The sequence below is a fragment of the Etheostoma cragini genome, chromosome 16, assembly GCF_013103735.1.
Source record: "Etheostoma cragini isolate CJK2018 chromosome 16, CSU_Ecrag_1.0, whole genome shotgun sequence".
NCBI classification, from domain to species: domain Eukaryota; kingdom Metazoa; phylum Chordata; class Actinopteri; order Perciformes; family Percidae; genus Etheostoma; species Etheostoma cragini.
In genome coordinates, this window is record NC_048422.1 from 18,628,960 (window position 1) to 18,652,071 (window position 23,112).

At 40.5% G+C, this 23,112-nt stretch overlaps 2 protein-coding genes and 1 long non-coding RNA gene across 4 annotated transcripts; all 3 read right to left on the reverse strand.

Moving 5' to 3' along the window:
• phyhd1 (phytanoyl-CoA dioxygenase domain containing 1) lies at nucleotides 1-5,088 on the reverse strand. 2 transcript variants are annotated; one of them, XM_034897262.1, is made up of 12 exons: nucleotides 4,891-5,088; nucleotides 3,598-3,756; nucleotides 3,491-3,496; nucleotides 3,180-3,255; nucleotides 3,025-3,072; nucleotides 2,883-2,938; nucleotides 2,737-2,799; nucleotides 2,586-2,607; nucleotides 2,381-2,509; nucleotides 2,172-2,288; nucleotides 858-984; nucleotides 1-70 (listed from the first exon to the last, which is right to left on the reverse strand). In XM_034897262.1, exons 1-12 carry the CDS (start codon nucleotides 4,921-4,923, stop codon nucleotides 22-24), a joined length of 885 nt encoding a protein of 294 aa, XP_034753153.1. In that variant the 5' UTR covers nucleotides 4,924-5,088; the 3' UTR covers nucleotides 1-21. The 2 variants fall into 2 exon arrangements, with proteins under 2 accessions (XP_034753153.1, XP_034753154.1); XM_034897263.1 differs by lacking the exon at nucleotides 3,491-3,496.
• A 1,301-nt stretch (nucleotides 5,089-6,389) lies between these two features.
• Nucleotides 6,390-16,204, reverse strand: LOC117959884. The gene is made up of 2 exons (XR_004660015.1): nucleotides 16,122-16,204; nucleotides 6,390-7,702 (listed from the first exon to the last, which is right to left on the reverse strand). It is a non-coding gene; the product is annotated as an uncharacterized LOC117959884 (long non-coding RNA).
• lrrc8aa (leucine rich repeat containing 8 VRAC subunit Aa) lies at nucleotides 10,762-21,707 on the reverse strand. The gene is made up of 3 exons (XM_034897237.1): nucleotides 21,535-21,707; nucleotides 12,818-14,945; nucleotides 10,762-11,071 (listed from the first exon to the last, which is right to left on the reverse strand). Exons 2-3 carry the CDS (start codon nucleotides 14,933-14,935, stop codon nucleotides 10,796-10,798), a joined length of 2,394 nt encoding a protein of 797 aa, XP_034753128.1. The 5' UTR covers nucleotides 14,936-14,945; nucleotides 21,535-21,707; the 3' UTR covers nucleotides 10,762-10,795.
• Nucleotides 21,708-23,112: the final 1,405 nt, after the last annotated feature.

The following is a 23,112-nucleotide window of genomic DNA, read 5'->3' on the forward strand; positions in this document are numbered from 1 at the left end:
CCAAACGCCCCAAAACATCCTTCATTTAGTGTAGAGAGACGGGAAAGGGAGCTCTTCAGTGGGTTGCAACCTTTGAGGACCAAAATGACGGAAACATTAAACTTATTAACGTGACAGAATACAATCTTACTTAAAGTTGAATTCAAAGGCAAATAGAATGGTGCATTTACGAGCTGCTCAAATGTGAAAAACAACATGAGGAAATATGTTTTATTTTTTTGCTCAGAGCGTTTAAACACAGGCAGCAGCAGCTATTCCTGGTCTGGTATGACCAGTAGCATATGGTGGCTATTGTTAGCTTAATTGGTTACTTGTGTTACTGTTAGTTGGTGTTTTAGCATTTTCCATTATCCCATTACATTACGTAGTCTGATGATAATGGCACGTGGAATTTGACCTTTATTTTCTAATATTCTCTAAAGTCTGTTAATTTAAAGACAACATCATTAGGACACCTGACTGAGAGCATGTAGAATAGGACTACAGGCAGAAAACAACAAACGCGTTGAAGAGTGTTTACCGCTTGTTTTTACTTTTGTGCAGAAAAAAAATAAGTAATTTATCTGTCACACACCAAAACAGTGTAACAGCAGCATGAGTGGTAGTAGAATAATATTTAGTTGTACAGTAATGTGTACATATACAGTAAATATTAGCTTATGTGTTAACATTAGTAACCATGAGCTACTGGTTATACCAGAATAAGTAAGAACATCTTTAGTGTGTTCAATTTCACAAGGATGTGGGGATTTTATAATGTAAGATTGTTATGATTATCTAGTGTATACACCTGCTTAAAATAAAAAAAAGGAATAATGGAAACACCACAAAACCACCCAACGGCAATAAACTCTCACCAGTTGTCGGGGCTCCAGCGGGTGTCCTGGCTTTCCATGAGATGGAAGGTGTAGACGTGGCGAGAGTCCTCTGAGGTGTTTTCAGCACTGCGATGCACCACCTCCCCGTGGATCAGGACTACGCCACCTGAACACAGAGCGGTTGATGGATGAGGTGGGACATTTATCGCCGAAGGGAAATTCATATGTCACAGCAACAGTACACATACGAAAAACACGGAACAAACAATGGGGCAGGGAATTTATCAAATATCATAAACACAATTAAATATTAAAAGTGTAAAAACAGTGGTGTTGATGAGAAGACCCCTGTCATGTCTGCAGCCGGTTAGCTTAGCTTAGCATAAAGACTGGGAAACAGCAAATCTGGCTCATTCCTAAATTAATTACATCAGCACCTCTAAAGCTCACTATTTAACATGTGTGGAGTTTTAAAAAGTTAAAAACAATGTATTTCTGTTTATGTACAATGCAGCCAGGTTAGGACAATATTCTTTGTCTCTGTGAAGAGGTCAAGACCGGCCCTATTGTCTCTCACCTTACCCCTCTCTTCCTCTGTCTCTAAAGATTTGATAAGGTCAGTTCTATCATTTAGCATACACGAAGCAGCTCAGTGTTCCCACAGGAAAGGTAATGGATGTCCCAGCCTTTGGGAGCCAACCCTGCTGGGCCAGACTTGATTGGAACACTGAATGTGTATTCAAGTAGTTTGAAAATAGGTGACGCTAACTTCAATCTTGTGGCCAGGTGTGGTCTCATTTGACCAAGAAGGAGAGTTTTACTTGAGGAACCACCCTCTACTCTAGGGATTAAATGTGTGTGATTTAGAAATGTTCCGGACTGATCTCATGTGACTCCATCGGGGAGAAGTTGCAGCTGCAGTCTTATTATGTTTTGTGTCTTATTGTCTTTGTCATATCATCATGCTGTTTCATTAAACCTTTTTTAAAATTTTTCATTGGAACTGCAGCCTCTCTTTGTCATCATCAAATCAAAGAAGTCGTGTGAGATAGTTTCTTTTTAACACGTTCTATTGCATTTGTTTAATATTGTGTTCTTGGCCGGGCGCCCCACACTCTTGACAAGAATGTGAATGAGCACATTTCAAAAACTATGACTATTCCTTTAAATAATCATTGTGCCTATAATACTTACAGATAATTTATCAAAATTGGCACAGACTTTCTGAATGCATGACAAATGCCTGCGCTTCCACACTGATCAGTATGTCCCCAATACAGCCTCAGTCAAAAAGTGCTTGAACACACTAATTCCACAATCAACGTGAGTTCGAAGCCTCGGCGAGTGAATTACCTTTTTTAACAGGTGCAGCGACAAACTTCTTGTCATCGTAGGTCTGCTCTCGACCGGTGAAGTCTGTCAGGGGAAAGGTGTCCTTTGGGGTACGCACCATACGCCGAGAAATACCACCTGGCCAAAAAATGAGTTGACATCCCAAAATATAATTGAGAAACAAAACAGCTGGAAGCAAAAGTGCAAGTTTAGTTAGAGAGTGAGCCTACTGTTATGTGACCCTGGGATAAACCACAGGCAGCCGTTGTTAACAGTAGCATCTTCCAGGGCGATCCACAGCCCCATGACTCTGCCCAGGGGCTCCGTGTACAGGAATGTGGCATCTTGATGTGGCGTCACTAAAAAAACAAAAAAAGCAAAGATGTTTCATGGAAATTATGTTAACACGTTATTGAGTTTTACATATTTACATACCTTCTCCGCCAATCCCTGGTTGCTGGAGGAGAGAAATGGATGGTATCTTATCATGAACTACCCATACATCATCATATGACAGACAGACAGACAGACAGACAGACAGACAGACAGACAGACAGACAGAGAGATATAGTGTTTAATACATTACCTTAAAAATGAACATGCTTTGCAGTATCACAGGACTTACAAGACCCAGCTTCTTTGCTAAGCCCTAGGAGAACATTTAATGTGATTGTTGGTTATTCTGGGACTCAGTACGTAATTTTCTGAAATTGTTTTCAACAGCTCACTCACCTGTATTTTGGGTGAATGTGTAACCTTTTTGTACAACGGCTCATAGGCATGTAGTGCTAAAAGATGAAAACTGGGATTAGTTATGGACTTTTGGAAAGCTCTTTGCGCATGATGTTTTGGAAAGGTTGATTAGAAATTTCACCATGTCCGACTTTATTTAGTGAGCGCTGTTTTGGTACCATGAACTCCCCTGTAAGACAAGGAATGCTTTACCTATCTAATATGGCCTTTCCTGATATACTGTGTATATTTTCAAAATATGAAGGACATTTGAGAATTCATTTTAGTAGAGCTTACCTTTTTCGTCAAATACTCCCTTCTCAAAGAAAAAGCGGATCTTATCTCCACTTGTGATAAAATAGTCAGCATTTCCCTGCAGGTCAAAAGGTTGACTTGAGTCGTCTGATCCAGCTGGGAAGGATTGCATTACAGAGGGGAGAAGCACGCGAAAGACACCAACTTGACTGTTGACATAAGTGTTTGCTATCAGCCTGACAGGAAGGACATGGAGGGTCGAGGTAAACACTGTAAATCAGTCTAGAGGTAATGTACCTACGGACTACGTGAGCCTGATCATGAAGGGGAAACACACTCAGTGGGAAACATACCTGCATCTTGTAGTGCAATATGATGGAAAGCATGAAAAGGAAATATTGTGGGATTAAAACTCTTGAGTCGCTGACACAGCTCACACTGCTGCGGAGTATTATGTCACCTGTGCTTTGAGCTGCTCATCGTGATCGGTGGAGAAAGTGATGTGGCAGTGCTCCGGGACGTCCATCCGGTCCACTATCTCTGCCATCCTTTGCCTCAGCTCATCGCACTCCTGGGAGGTCAGCAGCCCGTCCAGAACCACATAGCCATCCTCCATGTACTATAAAATACATAGGAGTTGTTTTTCAGATACATTTCCAGTTTTTTACACTACGTTGTTTTCCTCAAATTGAACTTCAATCTAGGGCCAAATGTACAGCATTTACACACTCAATGGAGAATATTTTCATTTGATGGAATTTAAATAGTGTGGCCATTAAAACATCAAGTCATGTGTAAATCATTTAGTTTCAATGAAGAGCCGGGACAAGCAGATCTTATGTTCGTCTGTTTCCACTTTTACACAAAGATGTAAGTCATATATTAGAGGGATGTTTGTTTTTTTTTGTCATATTTAAATGTAGGATCACATGTAGAGCCTTTACACATACAATTACATTTGATTACATAACTAAAGGGCAAAAGAGCAGAGGAAAACTCCTCCATTTGTCTTGGTTGTGTCCTGCCTTTTCACACTCAGTCTGCAACTAACAATTATGTTTATTAGAGAATAATCTGACAATTATTAATATATTATTGATTAATTTTGTGGTCCATGAAATGTCAGACAATAGTGAAAAATGCTCATGTCAATTTCACAATCCCAAGGTGAGGCGATTACAAAACCCACAAATATTCAATTCCATATCACATAAAAAAAGGAAATGCAGCAAAACGTGCATTAGCTAGGGTAGACTACCTCTATAGGCCACATGTGTCTGCAGCTGGTTATGTAATGAGCCTGGAATGTGGTGTCATATGTATAATCGATACACAAATATAGACAGCAAACATAAGATACTTGAGTAGGCTAAAAAGATATTTACATTGTTACAGCGATGTGTGAATATAGTCTAATGAACGAGAGTGATGAATGTGAGCATTTGTGATTATACAATGGTCCGTTTGGGTGAATACTCGATTCTGATTGGCTGCAGGGTGTTATAGGACACCTACTAAAGGAGTTCCGGTGAAAACGACTGTTTACTGTTTTAAATCAATGCGCTTAACTAAAACAAAAAGGAAAGGTCAAGTCCCATCTGGCAGTGAGAGTTCACGCCTCGCCGTCGTCCATTAATACCGGACAACGGACACCTCCTCGGGCGTTAACCCTTACGTACAATACAAGCGTAAAGTGCAGGATGTTAGTTACCTGCAGCTCCCTATAATTCTTTACTTTTTTTGCAAAACTCACCTTCTGCACATCCCGATCTGTCATAAAATCCATGGTTGTCTATTCGCAGAGGTCCAGCTCCTGGGAAACATCCGACGAGTTTATCATCCGGGTATTATGTGACATGTGAACACATAATAGGATTTTGAGCCTTGAACTTTTTCGTTGCGAGACAGAAGCCAATGAAGCCTGGTCGTGGTGTACTGCAGTAGCCCAGCTTGGCCTCTAGATGTCACTCATGGCGTTGCTGTAAAATGGAAACACACGGACGCCTGGGAAGCACATCTGGTAGAGTGCGCCCGATGGCCAGAGGCTCAGTCCTCACCGCGGCGGCCTCGGGTCCAATTCCAACCTGGGGTCCTTGTTGCATGTCAATTTCTAGATTTTCTAACAAAGTTTTCTAAACATAAGATACAATGACTTGATCAAATATGATGTACTGCTATATAATAAAATACAGAAACAGAATGATCAATGGTTACAAATTAGCATTATGATGCATTATGAGTACTTTTAATTTGTATACTTGTAATTAAAATTATAGTTCTAATCATACTCACATACACTTATTCTATATTAAGAAATACGTTTTTAATACTTACTTTGTTATTGAATACTTTTATGTTGCAGTGTAATTGAAAAGATACTTCCTGCACCACTGCCTATGTGTATAACAGACCAGTGCTGGTCAGGGTTAATAACATGCTAATTTCACTTATGTAACCAGAGTAAAATAAAAAGCTAATTTGGATATGCTGACTCTCTAATGGCATTTACCCACTGCTGGTACTAGCTTTACTTGGCTCAGCTCAGCACCCCTGTCCCCGCCCTCCTAAAAATAAAGAACCTGTTGGCAGGTACCAGGGACTTTTTTTCATATTGGAAAACCAAAAAAGGCGAATAGCTTCAAGACGAGTTGATCCATGTATTGAAAAACCAACATACTTCACTCAGATTGCGAAGCATCACCAGTCCAAAGTACTGGTGATGCTAGCTGCAACTAACAATTGTTTTCATAGTCGATTAATCTGTTGATTATTTTCTCAATTAATCGATTAGTCGTTTAGTCCATAAAGTGTCCGAAAATGGGGGAAAATGTGGATGAGTGTTTCTCAAACGCCCAAGATGACGTCCTCAAATAAGAGATGGAACTAGAAAATAGTCTAAATGAACATCTAACAAGCTGGAATCAAAGAATTGTTACTTTTGTCTTGAAAATAATTCACCCAAACCAACTAATCAATTATCAAAATAGTTAGCAATTAATTTAAAGTTTACAACTAATCAATTATTCGTTGCAGCTCTAGTCCAAAGACAGCCTTTTCATAGACAGCCTATGTATCACACAGGGAGGATTACACCGGTGCTTTCCCTGCTGAGACAAGTCAAATGTTCCTTTCTCTAATGAGTTTCTTTAGAATTTAAAATACTTTTCTCCGCAACAAGTTAAACGGTGCTCAGGACTTGAAAGAAGGAAGAACCATCCACCAGATGAGGAATTAACACTCTTTACAACATGATTCAGTGTTGTGTTTATTTCCATTATCATGTGTCAGAATAGTACAAAAGGTAGAGTAAGGACAACATTAGAAACTCAAGTTCAGTTGTCTATTTTTACAGATCCCGCTTAAAAAGCCAGTTTTTAGTCCACTTGGCAACAATTAATTAATAAAGGCCTTGTCGGATGTGATACAGACGGTGCCGATTCAAACAAGTCTGTTCCTCCATCTTACAGTTTATGTTCAACAGTGATTACTGCTAGGGGTAAAGTGGGTGGCTTTAGTATGGCTTTAATGCACACAAGTTCAGCATTGACAAACTCATGCTCTAACATGAAATGGATGTGATCCCCCACCCCCCAAAAATAACTCTTTTGACATATCCCTGATCTACAGGCACAGAACACAGAGATGAATAATCACACATAGCAAATACAATCATATATTAAAAAAAAAAGAAAAAAAAAGTGTAATACATGGTTGGAGAACAGATGTCTATGCAATCATGGCAGTTCTTTTTGAATAATGTGGTTTCTAAGTTTAAGTGAAATGGTATGTGACCGTCCAAAAATGTACACACTTCAGAAATATTACAAATATTAACAGTGTGCAGGCGTTGTGGAGGGTAAGCTCACCTCCATTTACAGGATGTTAGATTGTCATGGGTTCTGTCTTTTGAGTTGTGAAATCTTGGAGCTGTGTCCAAAGAAATCAGCATCTCACTGTCTGCTGTAAAACCCTCTGTGGATCCTTAATCTTATGTAAGAATAAACCCATCAATCACACCGTTTCACAAAACTACACTACTTAAGGCATACATAACATAAATAAAAAAAGAAAATTCAATGTTTTTTACTTAAAAAAAAAATCTGGAGACGCAACACTAAGTTTAAAGAGCTCATATTATGCTTTTTCCCTTCCCTTTGTTGTGTTAAATATTTTTTGCGCATGTAATAGGTTTAGTCTTAAGTGAAAAAGCCCAAAGTCCACCCAAAAGGTACTTACCATCTCCAAGAGAAAACACTGTTCACAAACTTCTCCAAACAGCTCTATTGTAGTCCAACCTTTAACACTTGTCACTTTGTAACACACGTTACAATGATCGCCTAGCAGCTAGTGTGGCACGCCCTCCTACTTGGCTGCTTCTGACTGGCTAGCAGTGCTAACCTAGGTTACTGCGCATGTGCGGCTCCCAACAAAGATGGAACAGAAGTGAGATGCCTGACTCTGTAGCTAAAACAGAGAGCTCAACACACACAGGGTGAAAAGAGGCGCTGCAGCAATGTGCAATAAAACTAAAATATGGTGTTATTTGAAAATGAATCCATGTAAACCTATTCTGATATAACCTCTAAACACAATCGTTCAGCTGAAAATTTGCATAATATGAGCACTTTAAAGCAAAACTGTGAACTTGCACAGAATTAAAAAAAAAAGATGAAGCTTTTAAATGTATTAATTGAGGTCATTTAAGGTGCTTCGATGAGAATGGGCTGCTTCTGTTAGTTACTAAAACTTCCCTTTCTTTAGTGTTTCAGAAATGGCTGAGTCAGCTCAGTCACCCGATTCACTGACATGCGGGTTTTTATGTTCTCATCTTGTGACTCAGAGGGAAGGGACTGTCCAGGACTGTACTACAGGACAGAAAAAAGGATATTTGTGGATACAAATCCAAACGTTAGCAGGACAAAGTGAGACTCATTTCACTGACCATGCTAAAGCTAAAATGAAGGTAAGGTATATTTTGCAGCAACTATCCCACCTCTAATGACCATCAAGTCAAGGCCAAGACACTTGATACAATAACTGACGGGCATTGTTTAAATGTTCTAATTTGACACTCTGTGGTGGACTGCAGGGGGGAGATTTTTAGTGTCAGCGGCATTTGCAACTGCAATGCACCACTACAATGAGGCATGTTACTATATCAAATTTACTTTGGAATGACGTACACCGTCCTAGAACCTGTCCCTATATCTCAAGCCAGTTACTGCACTAGAAAATGCCTATTGGCATTCCTTTGTTTGGCATCCAACAGGTCACTAACACAACACGTTTTGGCTCGATCTACGCACCGCACAAATGAAACCAGAGCAGACATATCAAGGTAGACATGCCACTTAAAACAATGTTTATGTTTAAAAAGTTTATAAATGCTGGAAAAGGTGAGATTTAATCTGAATTACTGTGTTTCTCTGGTGTCATCTGTTCCTTTATGGGTTGTCTGTGACCTTTGCTTACATCTTTAAAACTGGTTGCTAGTCAACACATTCATGACTGAGGCTCCTCTCTCAGAACAGGAGCAATGTACTAATGACCCCTAGAAGGGCATTTGGATTTAGCAAAGGCCTCAGTGAAACGGCATTCACTGTGAACAAAAGGTGCAATTGTATTATTACAGTGAAACGTCCCTTCTTTTATAAAAAAATTAAAATAAAAAGCTCAAAGAAACAGCTAGTAAAAATAAGACCACATCATACCATTTGAGTGATATGTATGAAACAAAGACGTTAAACATTTCGGCTGTACATTTAACAAGACACAAAAAAACAAGTCATGAACGTGATGTTTGTGATCATTAACAGGGCACACACAGCTTGTAAAAGATAAGGCCATATTAGCAACGAGATGCCTGAATGGAGTAAACTTAGCAGGGTTACTCCAAATGAGGCTATTGAATCCAGGGTCTTAACAAGAAAAGTGTTTCAAGCAGACAGAGCATGCTGCACTAATTTGGACCATGATGTGGAAATTACATATTCTGCATACGCTTTCTGCAAATACATGTTTCCCTTGTGGAGGTCGGTCAAAACCAGTTTCTTTCACTCTGTGATTTCCTGTTTGTCCTTACGTCGCTCTTGAACGGATAAACAAAACGCTGACAAACCACTCCGGTTTACCCTGGAGTAAACAGAGCATGATAAATTGAAGGGCTAGCATACAAACAGCTAGCCACTCGAGTCACCAACACTTTTCTGGCAGCTAGTTAAGACTCTCCCGTCTCACATCAGGAGTTCATCCACTCGGGATAATAATCATCTAAGGTTGCCTAATTCAAAATCATAATGAGCATAAAAAGTCCCACGATTCTTGCTTGTTCTATTGGCCCAGATAATAATCTGGTTGTATGATTAGCATTATGAAAGCTTGCATATGTTTGACTATAACAAAGAAAGACATCAACAGTGACAGGGAGTGTTATGAATGTTTGTGACCGTGTAACGTTAATACAGGGTCAGCAAACGTCATGTCAGCAGGGGGACACCTCGTGTTATTACAATCTAGTCAGTAAAGCAAGTCTTTAGTGGAACAAAGATCACCTAAGATCTTTGTCTAAAAGGTATATGTTTCATACACAGCTTAAAATAAAGTCTTAAAACAAAACAACAAATCAATGGCTGTGTAAAATGTGTGGCATTCAGACACTCGTTTACTTGAACGTTGAACCGATCAACATACAGCCTTTTTCACAGGCCCCAACATGATACCAATGTGTGGAAGCATTTAAAAGTACCAAATTATGCAACTTAAAGTCAAAATAACACATGAGCTTGTTTCAGGTCCAATCCCAATCAATCTCACATCATTTAACAAGACACATCCGTAATATGTTTGATGTTTAGTCTTCCTAATTAAGGTAAAGCCTGATCCCCTTGCCTAAATAAGGGGTGCCGTTTAGGGAAGCAAAATGAAGAGACCAACAATGGGGCTTTTGTCCCCCCCCCCCAGCTCCCATCCACCTTTTACCGCCTGGCCCACAGGCCAACGTTATAAATGAACAACTGCAGGGTATTTAGACATTGTACTGTAGAGCTTGCTCCCATTTGTTTTCTTTGATGTCTTTCATCAGTCCTCTGAGTTAAGGCCAACACTGTGAGATCACCTGTGGGATGATCTGTTGCTCTTCATCACAAAGTCATTTTGTTCCTTCATGCCTCGACAACTTGGCTGTCAGTTACACTATAATTTATTAACTTAACATCTGCCAGTACTCTGAGCCACGCAGTGCCGCAACTGCAAATGTGACTGTAAAAAAATCCTAAAGTAAAATATTGAGCCTTGAGGCCAGAGTATTAACATGATCAGCAGAGAAGTGATAGTGAGCACATTTAGCTCACTAGCAAGGCTAATTTCTGCAACGCTTTCTTCCCTGCTCTCTCTCTCTCTCTCTCTAATAACAAGTTTGCTTTAGCAAGGTCCTAATATTGCATGCATATTCAACATCATCTGCTTGCATCCCTGTAGCTTTATAGTCAGGATGATTTAACAGAAAAGCCACATTACTGATCCACCTTTCATTGCCGAGATTTTCCCATGGTGATCATTCAGCATCCTTGAAAGTTTTGACATGACATCACTTTCTTTAATAGGTCCTGCCAGGAAAGCCCCAAACTTCTCTCCTCTGCCGCTCTCCACAAAGGCTTGACTCAAGCTTGCTCCTTATCGGCCCTCCAAAGCTGCTCTTTGACTTCTGGTGGCAGCGTGTTGAACAGGTCCTCCTCCACTATCAGACTGCTCTTCTTCAACAGCCGACACTCACCGAGCTCCACTGGGAGACACTCAAGGCGGTTCCCTCTCAGCTCCAGCTGGGTCAACCCGGTGAGTTCCCCGAAGCGGGATGGCAGCGTCTGCAGGCAGTTGTTTCCCAGATTCAGAGTACGCAGCTTCTTGCATTTGAACAGCTCCGGGGGCAAAGTCTCGATCTGAGGTGGAGAGGAAAGAAGACAAATTCATGAGAGGCGTAAGGTAATAGGTAGCGGAAAGTCTTAGTGGTTACCTTTTTGTCATTTGCAATAGCAGATGGGATATGTTATTTTCAGTTCTAGATTATGTTTTTTTCACATGTTACAAAGATAACGCAACCCAGGACTCAGCACAGGAAATGAATCAAAACTAGACTAAAGGGCACTCAGTATAAGTATAATGGAAAAAGATAACACAGAAAGTAATGGCTTTAAGGGTGTCAACAAATAATTTAAAACCCTTCCTTTAGCCTTTGTGTGCTTTTGTTCCATGAACTCCTAGTCCTAATTGCAGTTCTTCTTGTTCGTCAAAAAACAATATTTTAATCTCTATTTATTGATGTTCAAAATGAATCACATCATATTGAAACACCTACATGAATGCAATTTTCACAATGACGCGACTGATCTAAATCGATCAAGCGCCGACAGTGAAGGAGGATTTAGGCAATAGCGGCCTTAAAAACACAAGGAACCCCAGAGGGGTCCCATTTAATGGAGTTATTTTCGGCTGCACACAAACCCGCTAGAACCTATTTTCAGCGTGCAACCACACAAGCAAACACAGTTAAGCGGCAGTAATAGGAGCCTTTGCTGAAAACACAAAAAAAACGTTTTTGTGAGAATCTCTCACAGTGGACCAAAATGAAATTCCTACATCATGAATCATTTCATTTCAAAAAACAATGACATTTGAAGCATACCCATACAAATCTTGCAAATTCGAGTGACTACGTCATCTGTGCATTTACAATGCCTGTCAGTAGTGTGAGCACTGAAGTGAAGACGTGCAGGAAGTTGGTTAAAAGACACACTGGGACACATTTCGAGCTGCCTTTCAGATAAACAGCAGTTTGTTAAGACTGAAATGATCCCCTTCACCTGAAGCCAAATGGACTAACTCAGCCAAGACTGTAACTGCAGGATTTGGTACAACCCTCAAAATAATTAAATGTCTTTGCAACTGACATAAACAACCTCCTAAATAATACCCATTTGTGGGGGTTGACTTCAAAAGTAATTGTTTACTTCTCAGGAAGTCTTTGGGAACCTTTTTTTTAACCATTTTATCAGAGAAACCAGATTACATTGTAAAAAAGGCTCGAGGAGTACATCGTGCTCAAAGAATCCTAATGTGTTCTCAGAGAAAAAAAAGTCAGTGTAACGAAGCTTTGAAAACACTTATTGTTTCTATTTACTAACCCAAAAGAATAAAAGAAAATTGACTTGGCAGTGAAAGCCCGCGCTTTAGTCCAAACAGGGGGCCTTTTATCGAACATGTGTGACATTTACAACTGTGTTTACAACATGCCATTCAGTGGAGAGCGGATAAACAGCCAGAGATTATATCTAATTTTCAACCTTTTTCCACTCAAATCCTACACAAACCTTCAAGGATACATTAAAAACTGGAACATTTGCAAAGTATAAGTTGATAATACACAACAAATAAAGTGAAAAAGTGCCAAAGCCTGAGTCTTGTCCTGTGGTTATCTTTAAAGACATAATTCCCAACCTGTCTATAAGATCAATTAGTGTTGACATTTGCAAATACATTAACTGGACTTTGGGCTAATCTTATTCATAGATGACAGTAACATAAATGGGTGAAGACAGATTACCTTTCTAAGAACATTGGACATGTGAAAAGGCTTTCACTAAAATGAAAACAAGGACAGGACAAATAGAAGAGTTTGTTCCTCCTACCCGGTTTGCTGTCACAGCAAAGTACTGCAGGTTCTGGAGGAAGCCTACATCAGCGTGGATGCTGGTCAGATTGTTGTGACTCAGGTCTAAGAAACGCAGCTTGCGACAGAAGAAAAGCTGGCTGGGGATTTTCTCAATCTTGTTCCTGTTCAAATATAGTCTCTCCATGTTGGTAAGTGTTCCGATCTGAATGGGGATGTAGGCGATCTGGTTGTACCACAGCTTTAGGCACACAAGCCGGTGCAGATGCTGGAAGCTGATGATCTCCTCTATTGTCTTCAGATTGTTGTCCTTCAAGTCAATCTCCGCCAGGTTGTGCAAACTAAAGATGGAGTGTGGAATGCGTTCCAGGTCGCAGCGCACAAGCTCAAGCTCAGTCAGGTTGACCATTTTCTTCAGGCTGTTGAGCACCATCAGCTTGGTGCCCTCGTTATTGATGGAGAGCTTCTGCAGGTGCACACCCACATCCGTCACCACCTGCGGCAGCTTGGTCAGATTGCTTTTCAGACGAAGAACTTTGAGCCTTCTGAGCTCCCGAAGCCCGTCGATGACAATGTAGCGATTGTTCTCAGCACTCAGGTTCCCTGTAAGGTGCAGCTCACTGAGGTTCTTCAGGCTGTAGATCCACAGAGGGATCTCCTTGATGTCTGTGAACTTGATGTGAAGAGACTTTAGGTTCTCCCTCAGGAAAGCAAGAGCTGGAGCCTCAATTTTAGCTGGTGTGTGATAGAGCCACATCTCCCTCAGGTTGGAGAGCTGTGCGATGATTGGAGGGATAGTCACATCCGGGATGAGCTCCAGTTTGAGCACTTCCAGCTCGACCAGATCAAATACTGTGTCAGGGATCCCACTGAGCATGAACAGATGCAGCTCCAGCTTTTCCTGGGAGTTTTTGGTGATGCGCTGCCTCAGCTTCTCTAACGTCCACTCATTGTTTAGGTTCAGCTGCCTGAGCTTGTTCTCGCTCACCTCTGAAAGAAATACCGCAAAGCGCTTGGAGTAGAGAGGGTCATACTGATCTATCATGTGTAGCATGAAGGCAAAGTCGTTCTTTAAGTCGGGGATGTCGCTGTAGCTGCTTTCCTCGCGGATTGATTCAAAGGAGTATCGTTTGAGGGAGCGGCTGAGCATCCAACAAAGAGTGTACATGCAGATCAGGCCATAAACCCCCACCAAGCTGATGTAGAAACAGGCCAAAATCTTGAAAAGAGTTGCCAACGGGTGAGCACAATAGAACATGCTGTAGCCTGTTAATTTCTGAATGTTTACAGAGCACACTACACTGAACCTGATGTAGCGTACATAGTAGGCTGTGTAGCTAATTATCAGTATAAACTTGATTACTTTGATGATGGTCTGACGTATATAAAGACGGTACACTATATCACCCTCCTCTACATGAATCCTGAACTTCTTCACCTTCTCAAATAGAGCCTTGGCCTGCTCCCCCTCCTTTTTATCTAAAACCCCAGTTTCAGAGCGATCTACAATTCCTTGTTCAATTCTGGACTTTGCTGTTCGCTGGAGCATGGGAACGCTAGCCTCAACATCCTCGCTCACACTGGAAGCCTTCTTATCCATGGAACCGTTCACTTTCCCCAGAGGCTTGTTGTCGCTCTCCTCCACCACGGTCTCAGACAAAGCCCTCGTTGTCCACGGGGAGTCAAAGCACTTGAGTAGGATGGAGACAAAGTGCTCCAGTTTAGAGCTTGTGCGGGGGAACTTGAACCAGAAGTTGCTGCAGGCCAGGAAAATGAGGGTGTGGAGTAGCACCAAATAGGGGAAATATTTTGCAAACCAGTGTAGTTTGTTCTCGTAGCAGACAGCATCGACATAGTTATACTGATGACGGTCAAGGTCATACTGAATGCCTTTGGGCTCCGGTGGATAGGCGGAGCTCACGTTTGGGATGGGCATGGTCTCGCAGGACTTGTTGACCACCCACTTGCAAGGCAGGCAGATCATCTTGTCCTGCGTGACCTGTAGTGTACCACCGAACACCGCAATCATCAGCATGACGATCGAGATGTAGTCGGTGAAAACGTCCCACCATGGCTTCAGGATACGGAATGCTGGCTGGGAGTCAGCAAAGTACCGGAGCTCTGTGATGGGAATCATGATGGTTTATCTGGAAAGAGAGAAAACAGGGCATTAGTAGGGGACATGTCAAGTGTAGAACTTAATGGATTATTTGTTTTTTAAAACCTTAATGTGTTGGGCTAAATTGTAACATATCAAAATCAGTTTCCGCTATTACTTTTTTGGATACTTTTACAATATGTTGTAATGTCATCTGAGATGCACATATGTATCTGGAATTGTTGATTAAATATGTGTGATATCTTTCAAGCTGAAAGGACTCTGAATAGATTTTACACTGGTCTAAAGACTTAAATAGAACTCTTTCTGTGACAGAAAGGACTCTATCCTGCAATGTAATTGTGACCTAATGTTAAACCTTCATTCCATCATCATTCCATCAGCAAGTTTAGGGCCAGGTGTGGAGGTTACCACACTGCCCACAACAAGCGGCTGTCATATTTGCTGTAGACTCTACTGTGCATCATACGCTGGACATCCTGCATGTGCCGACAGCACACTGCGGTTCAGAGAATTCAGAGCAAGCTGAAAGTATTAGAGACCACAAACCCTGCACATCATGCATGTCCACACAAGTCCCTGGGTTTTCCCCCCATCCATCTCCTGATGTGCAGCGGTGTCTTTGCACAAACATGTTCATGGCGTGATTAAAGTTCCCATATTATGAAAAAATAAAAAAACACTTTTTCTGGGATTTGGGGCGTTATTTTGTGTCTCTGGTGTTTCCACGTGCATACAAACTTGGAAAAAACTATCCATGCTGTTTTGAGTGAGCTACAGTTTCTGAATGTCCTCTGCCTTCAGTCTCCGAGTGAGCTATTCAAAATCTCCACGGCTTTTTACATCACTAACCGAGATGAGGTGGCTAACCTTAGCAAATGCTAGCGCTAGCATGCTAGCTCGTTCTCTATAATTTACAAAAGAACTACTTCCATGTCCCTCTTCTGCAGGTATTCCACAAGTGTACACTTGTTTAGAAGTCTCCCAGCTAGTCCTGCCTTGTACTGACCAAAGTTGGAGAAAGAGTTATCTAGCTGATGTTATCATTACCTAGCTACTGCACAAAAAGATAGTAATGAAGTGAGATGTCTCACTCTGTAGCTAAAACAGAGACCTAAACACAGGCTGAAAATAGGATCTGCAGCACTGTGCTAGACAACAAAAATATATATATATATATTTTTTTAAATGAAACCATGTAAACCAATTCTGTTACAACCTCAAATTACAATTATGAACATGAAAATGTGCATAATATGGCCGCTTTAAAGTGTAACCGTGTCTTCTTTTAGGATCATTTTTATAAATGTAATCTTTGGTAGCTCGGTGTTGAATCACACAAACATTTCAAAAAATACAAACACAAATGATTATTCCTTATTTTGGTCTTCACTTTTAAAGCACAGAGCATACAATTATCAGAATGAGTGGAGGGGATACGGAACAACCCAGCAATATGGAAACACTGAGATTGGACTGCAGACCACATGAGAAAGAAACCCCAAAACAAAAAGACTCTCCTAGGCGTCCATTTACACTTGAGTACTGTCAAACCACAAATAGACTACTCCTCACACAGAAAATGTGTGAGAAATGCAAGAAATACAACAATCTGAGCCATTTGTGTTGCTTTAAAGTATTAACTCTAGACTAATCTGTTTTCTTAGAGAACATCCAAATGCCATGCTCTTATCACTTCTGCTTCCTATTATAACACAAAGCTGGGAGGAGTTGATACAAAAAAAAACTATCTGAAACTGTATCTCCCTGTCTGGTCAACTCACCCCTTATTTACAGGAAGAGAATGAAAGAGGATGGCAAATCAACTGGTCATTAAAAAAAGCCTTGTTTCATCCAGTTCAAACCAGAATGGCAGTACAGTCACTGTGGGCCTCCTCTGTTAGGTTGCTGCATTCGGAGACTGTGTTGGGGACACAGTGACTCGAACAGCTGCCAAAACACCTCTAATTGGGATCATTCATGTGGTAAAAAAAAAAAAATTAAAAACTACAACAGGCAATCTTTGACCACAATGCAATTTCTAATCAACTGCATGGCAAACAATTAATAATTACACATTTAAAACCAAAACAGTACATTAAATATGTTAGGCTGAAAATAAAAACTAAAAATCTGCTTGCTCTCACTGCTTCCTGTTGCCAAACACAGATAGCAGAGACACTTAAAGCAATGGGGCACGTTCCCTGCTTCAAACTAGGCTGTCACTGATGGGGCAAAGTAACCTGTAGCAAAGATTTGTGTAACATGTCTTGATATAAACGTTTTTGAAGAGCTTCGGCGTAGCATACAGTTTGAGTAAACGCACACACAATCACTGCTATCTTTTTTTTAGTTTAAAAGAAAAGTTTAAAAGAACATCCCAAAATATCAGGCACAGGACAATAAATAGTCTGCAAGCAGCTTATCTTGTCTATGCATCGCACCGCCCGTCATTCTCAAAGCACTCCTCCAGGATTTCAACCAAGGACTTCTGCTTTGTGGAAATAAAACTAAATAGAAAGGGGCAAGGCTGTATTATACAGTGACTCTGCCCTTGGCTTCCTGTTTGTAGCCATACCCCGGTACATTTTTTTTCCTGAAATTGGTCCCTGAACAGAGCTTCTTTTGTGCAGCCAGTCTGTGCCAATGAGGCAATGACACATGGGCTGACAGAGGTGAACAGGTGAACTTGGCCGCTGTGAGCACCAATACTTTTCAAAGCAAAGTAGAATTTCTCTCAAGGACACTAGTGTCTTTTAACTTAAGCCGCAGTCAAACAGAAAAATAGAGAAAGAATCCTTTTCTTCATAGAGATGTCTCTTTACAGTTTACTGTAGCTCCCTTTGAAAACAAGATTAAGTAAACCTGAGCCCCCTATTGAATAACTGAATTAGAAGAAAAAAACAGTGCCTTTGACTTTGATTTGACAAACTACTTGTCTTGTTTGTGTGTTTGTGTGTGTTTGTCCAGGATGTACACCGCCCCTCGCACTATCAATGCTGGGATTGGCTCCAGCCCCCCTGCAACCCTTAAAGAATTTAACCTAATGGGTTTAGAACATAGCTGGATGGATGGAAAGATGCATGAATGCCAGCATTACCCTCGCTAATTGTTGGCTTGAACTTTTATTGTGTTCCATTAGATTGATATGCACTTTTTGTGTTTGGTATATCTCTCAATATTCTCCCTGCAACAAATGTCCATCAAAGGGCTAAAATACACCCAAATGATCTTACATCCTAGCAACAGAGAATTAAACACATTTGCAGACTTTCTTAGTTCTTAGTTATTGAAATCACTATATCCAGATACCAGTGCTGTGTCCACGGAATGCAGTCCATGCTTGAGCACATACTGGACTGGATGTAAGGGGAAAATCAACCAAGTCCTGGACTCGTTTAAGAACAGGATCACAAGAGTCTCTGAATATCTCTTATTGACAGTCTGGCCATTCAATGATTAGTCGATCAATACAGAACTAATCAGCAACTATTTTGATCAGACATTTAAGTCATTTTTCAAGCAAAAACCTTTCCCTTCTATTTCCCTACAGCTGCCAAAACACCTCTAATCGTAAACATTCATGTGGTATTTGAAACAACAGGCACTTTTTGGACATCAATCCAATCTCCATTCCACTATATTGCAACAGATTTGAGATACATTTAAAACAAGAAACAGTACATTTGATATGTTTAGGCTAAAATAAAACAAAAATCTGCTCACTTCACTGCTTCCTGTTGCCAAACACAGATAGCAGAGATACTAAAAGCAGGAGGCATGTTCCCTAATTCAAACTGGGCTATAGATAATGTCCTGTAACTGGGGTAGGTAACAGTAAACTGTTGTGGCAATTTAATAATACCACTCTAACAATGAGGAACAAAACTAAAATCTCTTACAGTATTGTCAAACTTGTAAATAGGATTGGGCAAGAATGAGAACCGATTCCAGCTTAGAGGATTTGGTTTCAAATCTGATCATCACTTCCCAATTTAATGTGTGCAAGTTTTGGTTTCTGATACGGCCAGAGGCTTGATGTGCTGCCGCCATGGAACACAGTAGCTAGCGCTCTAATGTGGCTTTGTTTTACATTGAAAAAGCCCTGGAAAACTGCAACCACCACTGAATCATAATAAAACATTCCTCTTATTGGTGAAAATAGGCATGTGACAGGCATGACCCGTTTCAACACCACCCTTCAAAGAATCGGAATCAAAAGAAAGAATTTCAATTGGAATCAAAATTGATAAAATCCAAACGATGCCCAACCCTACTTGTAATGCATGGTGCACAGGACAAAGGTGGGTTTGCATTATGCACACTGATGGGAAACTGTTCTCTCACTTTGAACCTTAGCTTGGTCCTCCCCCTCTGGTCAGGGTCGTGTCTTTCAGTTGGTGTTTTGCATGCCTTTGTTCTCAAGACAAAAGGCTTACCAGCCAGAGGTGAGAACCATCTAACAACATCCAGCTGGGAGATGCTTTAATGCCGTTTTATGGTTGTGCGGAGGCTCCACGCAGAGCTTTCGCCATAGCCTATGTAAGTGGCCTGGTGTTTATACTTGTGCGCTGGTATGTGTCGAGCCTGTGTGTGTGTGGGGAGAGTGGGTGATAGAGCAAGGGAGAAGTAAGAGAGTGAAGATTAGCTTTGGGGCGAGTACTGACTCTAGAGTCATAGTGAGAGAAGTGTCCCTGCTCTTTGTGACCAAGGTGAGACATTTGTTGCAGGAAAAGTTAACCCTCTCCTTGATTTCATGTTTATAGAGAAGGAGAACCAGGAAATATTTCGGGAGAAATGCAACGCTACCAAGCCACGGCCGAGACTTCTTTGTATGTTTTTGACATGTGAAGAAATTCTCAATAAAGCAGACTTTGACTTGACATGTGTAGTTACATTTTTCGAGAGGTGCAGGTCAGGCTACGGTATAGAGTCCGTAGACCCAGAGGGGTCTGTGGCGGTACGCCGTCAATTCAACGCACAACCATAAAACGGCCTTCAGCATATAGCGACTGTTAGCACTTGCGATCAGTTATGTTTAACTCAGTAAACGGTTGTGGAAATTGACACAATCAAATAAAAAAGACAAGTTTAAACCTGATAACATCTGTTTAGTCAAATGCATTTCCATTACAAGATGGCCAAAGACTATTTCCATCACAGTTGTAACAGAGATTTGTGTAGCATCTCTTGAAATAAACATTTTTGAAGAGCTTCACCCTAGCATCAAGTTTCAGTAAACAGTGTGAAAGTCACTGATATCTTTAGTTTAAAAGAACGTACCAAACATTCAAGTCATTTTTCAACCAAAAAAAACGTTTACCAATTCCAGCTTCTACAATGAGAGGGTGTTTTTCTCTGTTTTATATCATTGATTGTACATCGAATATTGAACATGTTCTGACCGCTAGCTCGACAAAACAACACATGTGGAGATGCCACATTGGGTTTAAAGAAATCGTTATTGGCCTTTTGACTATATTATGACATTTTGTAGTATAAAGAAAAAATGATGGCAGGACATTAGTGTCAGTGGAGCTGAGGTTCAGGTAAGGAGTATGTCAGTGCAGGACAGCAGTGAGGAAGGAGGGGAGATTGTGGAGGGCTTTGTAGATGATGGGGAGATCTTTAAACTGGATTCTTTATTTGAATCGGGTGATGTGATCTGTGATACATTTAGGATCACGTTATTGGCAATCACAGACCCACATATCCTTCCAAAGCAGGACATATTTCCTGTTCCTCGGAAACAAAAGCTGTGAAAATTGAGTTCCCACAGCTTTTTATCCCAACCCATCTGCCCAAAACCTGGCAATCGTAGAGAGTTATAACATGAGCTGCAGCAGACAGGACGCTGTTTTCAGTCTCGACCAGGTCTAACTGGTTCTGGCTCACAAAATGCTACTTTACTTTTCATGACGTCACTGGTGATGTCATATTCACACACACATGCTCGCAATACACATCTAAGGGGCATTGAAAATCACTTTACAAAAGCATATGTTTATGATAGATTTAACTAATGGGACTTGTTCTTTAGCTTATATTAATTTACCATCAAAACTGCATTAATGATGTAATTACACGCACATTATACACATTATACAAATATCACACCAATCATCTAAGCTCCTACATGCATATTACAGAGACCTTAGCTATATCACTGCAATATTCGTGTCATTATGAAAACCCAACAATATTCACAAAGAAATATACAGATAAAACAACAACGCGTTGCTTTTTATTTAGTTTTCTATCCAAATTCTTCGTTTTAATCTATTGTTTACTTACCTAGCTAGTCTTTTGTCAGTAATATTGTTTGTGTCGTATAACGTTAACGTTACCAGAATAATGGCCTTCAACAGTGGACGAAAGGTTACTGATATGTTTGAGGATATGTATACCTAGCGTTAGTCTATCCCAGAAAGCGAGCATTCAGTAGGTGGGCTTCACCCTCTTAATACATCCATGGCTTCACCACTACAGTCAACGTAACGACGGGAAACGATGTCTCATACCACTGCCCATTTAGCACGCTGCGGCAGTTAAACCACTCTGAAACACAACGCTATTTTAGCTAGTTAAAACACGTTAGAAAATCAAAAATGGCCCACCTGTTTTATTAAAGATGGTGTCTCTCGCCTCCACCGCACACGGGTGACACATTTCTCAAACGTTTCTCAGCAGCTGTGGCTGGTCGGACACCGGGCCGGAGCCCCGGACGACAGTGACGGAGAAGAAAACCACACACTGAGCCGAAAGGATTTCTCGGCTCGCACTCACTCTAAGACGACGTCTGCCGCACGAGACTGGCGGAAGTAATATACTGCCTTCAAAATAAAAGCATTGTGAAAGTGTCGTATTTTAAAATCTCTAATAATTTTAAGAAATCTAACTTGGACATCGATGGAACAATTGTTTAATTGTTATGAGTAAACTAAATTGTTCACATATGTAAAATTAGTAATACTAAAGCGTTTTTTTAAACCATTTTTGACCCCGTTTTTTGGTGATGTGGTAGTGGTTTTATTTTTGTATTAAATGTTGCAGCTCAGTTTATTGCAATACCGTTACACCATATGAATAGTTATATTGCAATTCCATAAACTGCTGCACTAGAAAGGTCCATAAAAAGTATATTTTCAACACATTACTGTTTGAGCGGCATTGCATTGACTTTGTAGAGGCTTTATTTAAGGGCTGCCTGTTTCAAGTCATCGTACGGACAGAAGTACGGAGTGTGGACTGATAGCTGGAGAGATGCCAGTTCACCTCCTGGGGTCGGTGCTCTTGAGCAAGGCACCGAACCCCCTTGAACCGCTCAGGGCGCCTGTTCAGCAGTCGCAGCCCCTTCACTGTAACATCTCTCCATGAGTGCATGTATAGGACCTGAGCATGTGTGTGTATTTCAGTTCTGTGTGTAGTGTTGTGTAATAACACTAGAATGTAAATTGTAATTTCCCCATAGGGAATCAAAATAGCGTTTTTGAAATTGAATGTTCTTTGTTGGCATGCACAGTATGTCCAAAGCATGGTTTGTACGGTTTACAGTTTTTTAAAACCAGAAACAGTACACCTCCTTAATTTTTTAATCTGTAGAACATACATTATCTCACTGTCCAAAACAATTTAAAGTGTCTGACATTACCGCTCTAGACTAGATTATGATCTGTAATAACTAGGGAGGAAATTGAGAAAAGTGTGCTAGTCAAAATCCCCACATGGCATGGAATAAAGTGAAATATAGCCAAACTTTAACTAAAACAACAAAATATTTCAAAATGTTATCACTCTCATAACCAGCAAACTTCTGAACAAGGCATTTCTAAAAGCCTTTTTGTCAACCTTTCAGGAAGGACTGTTCCTATTAAATAAAAGTTGTCTTACAGTTAGGTCTTACAAACAAAAATGAATGCTTCCTTTAAAGATGAATTCAACGCAGAATGCAGAATATCAGGTATAGATTAGCAAGTGGTGTGGTTTTAAACAGCATTTGGATCATGTGTATCAAGTGTAATGTATACCCCACCTCTTGTCATTTGTTAGTCTCCTCTTTTCTTGTTTAACAAAAATATAATAATTCTGTCCATAACATGTTAGTCTCATGCTGACATGCTTTTTTGTTCAGGTTGTGAGGATACATTTTCAATCAGTAACACAGACACACAATACAGCACACAGCACCTGCACAT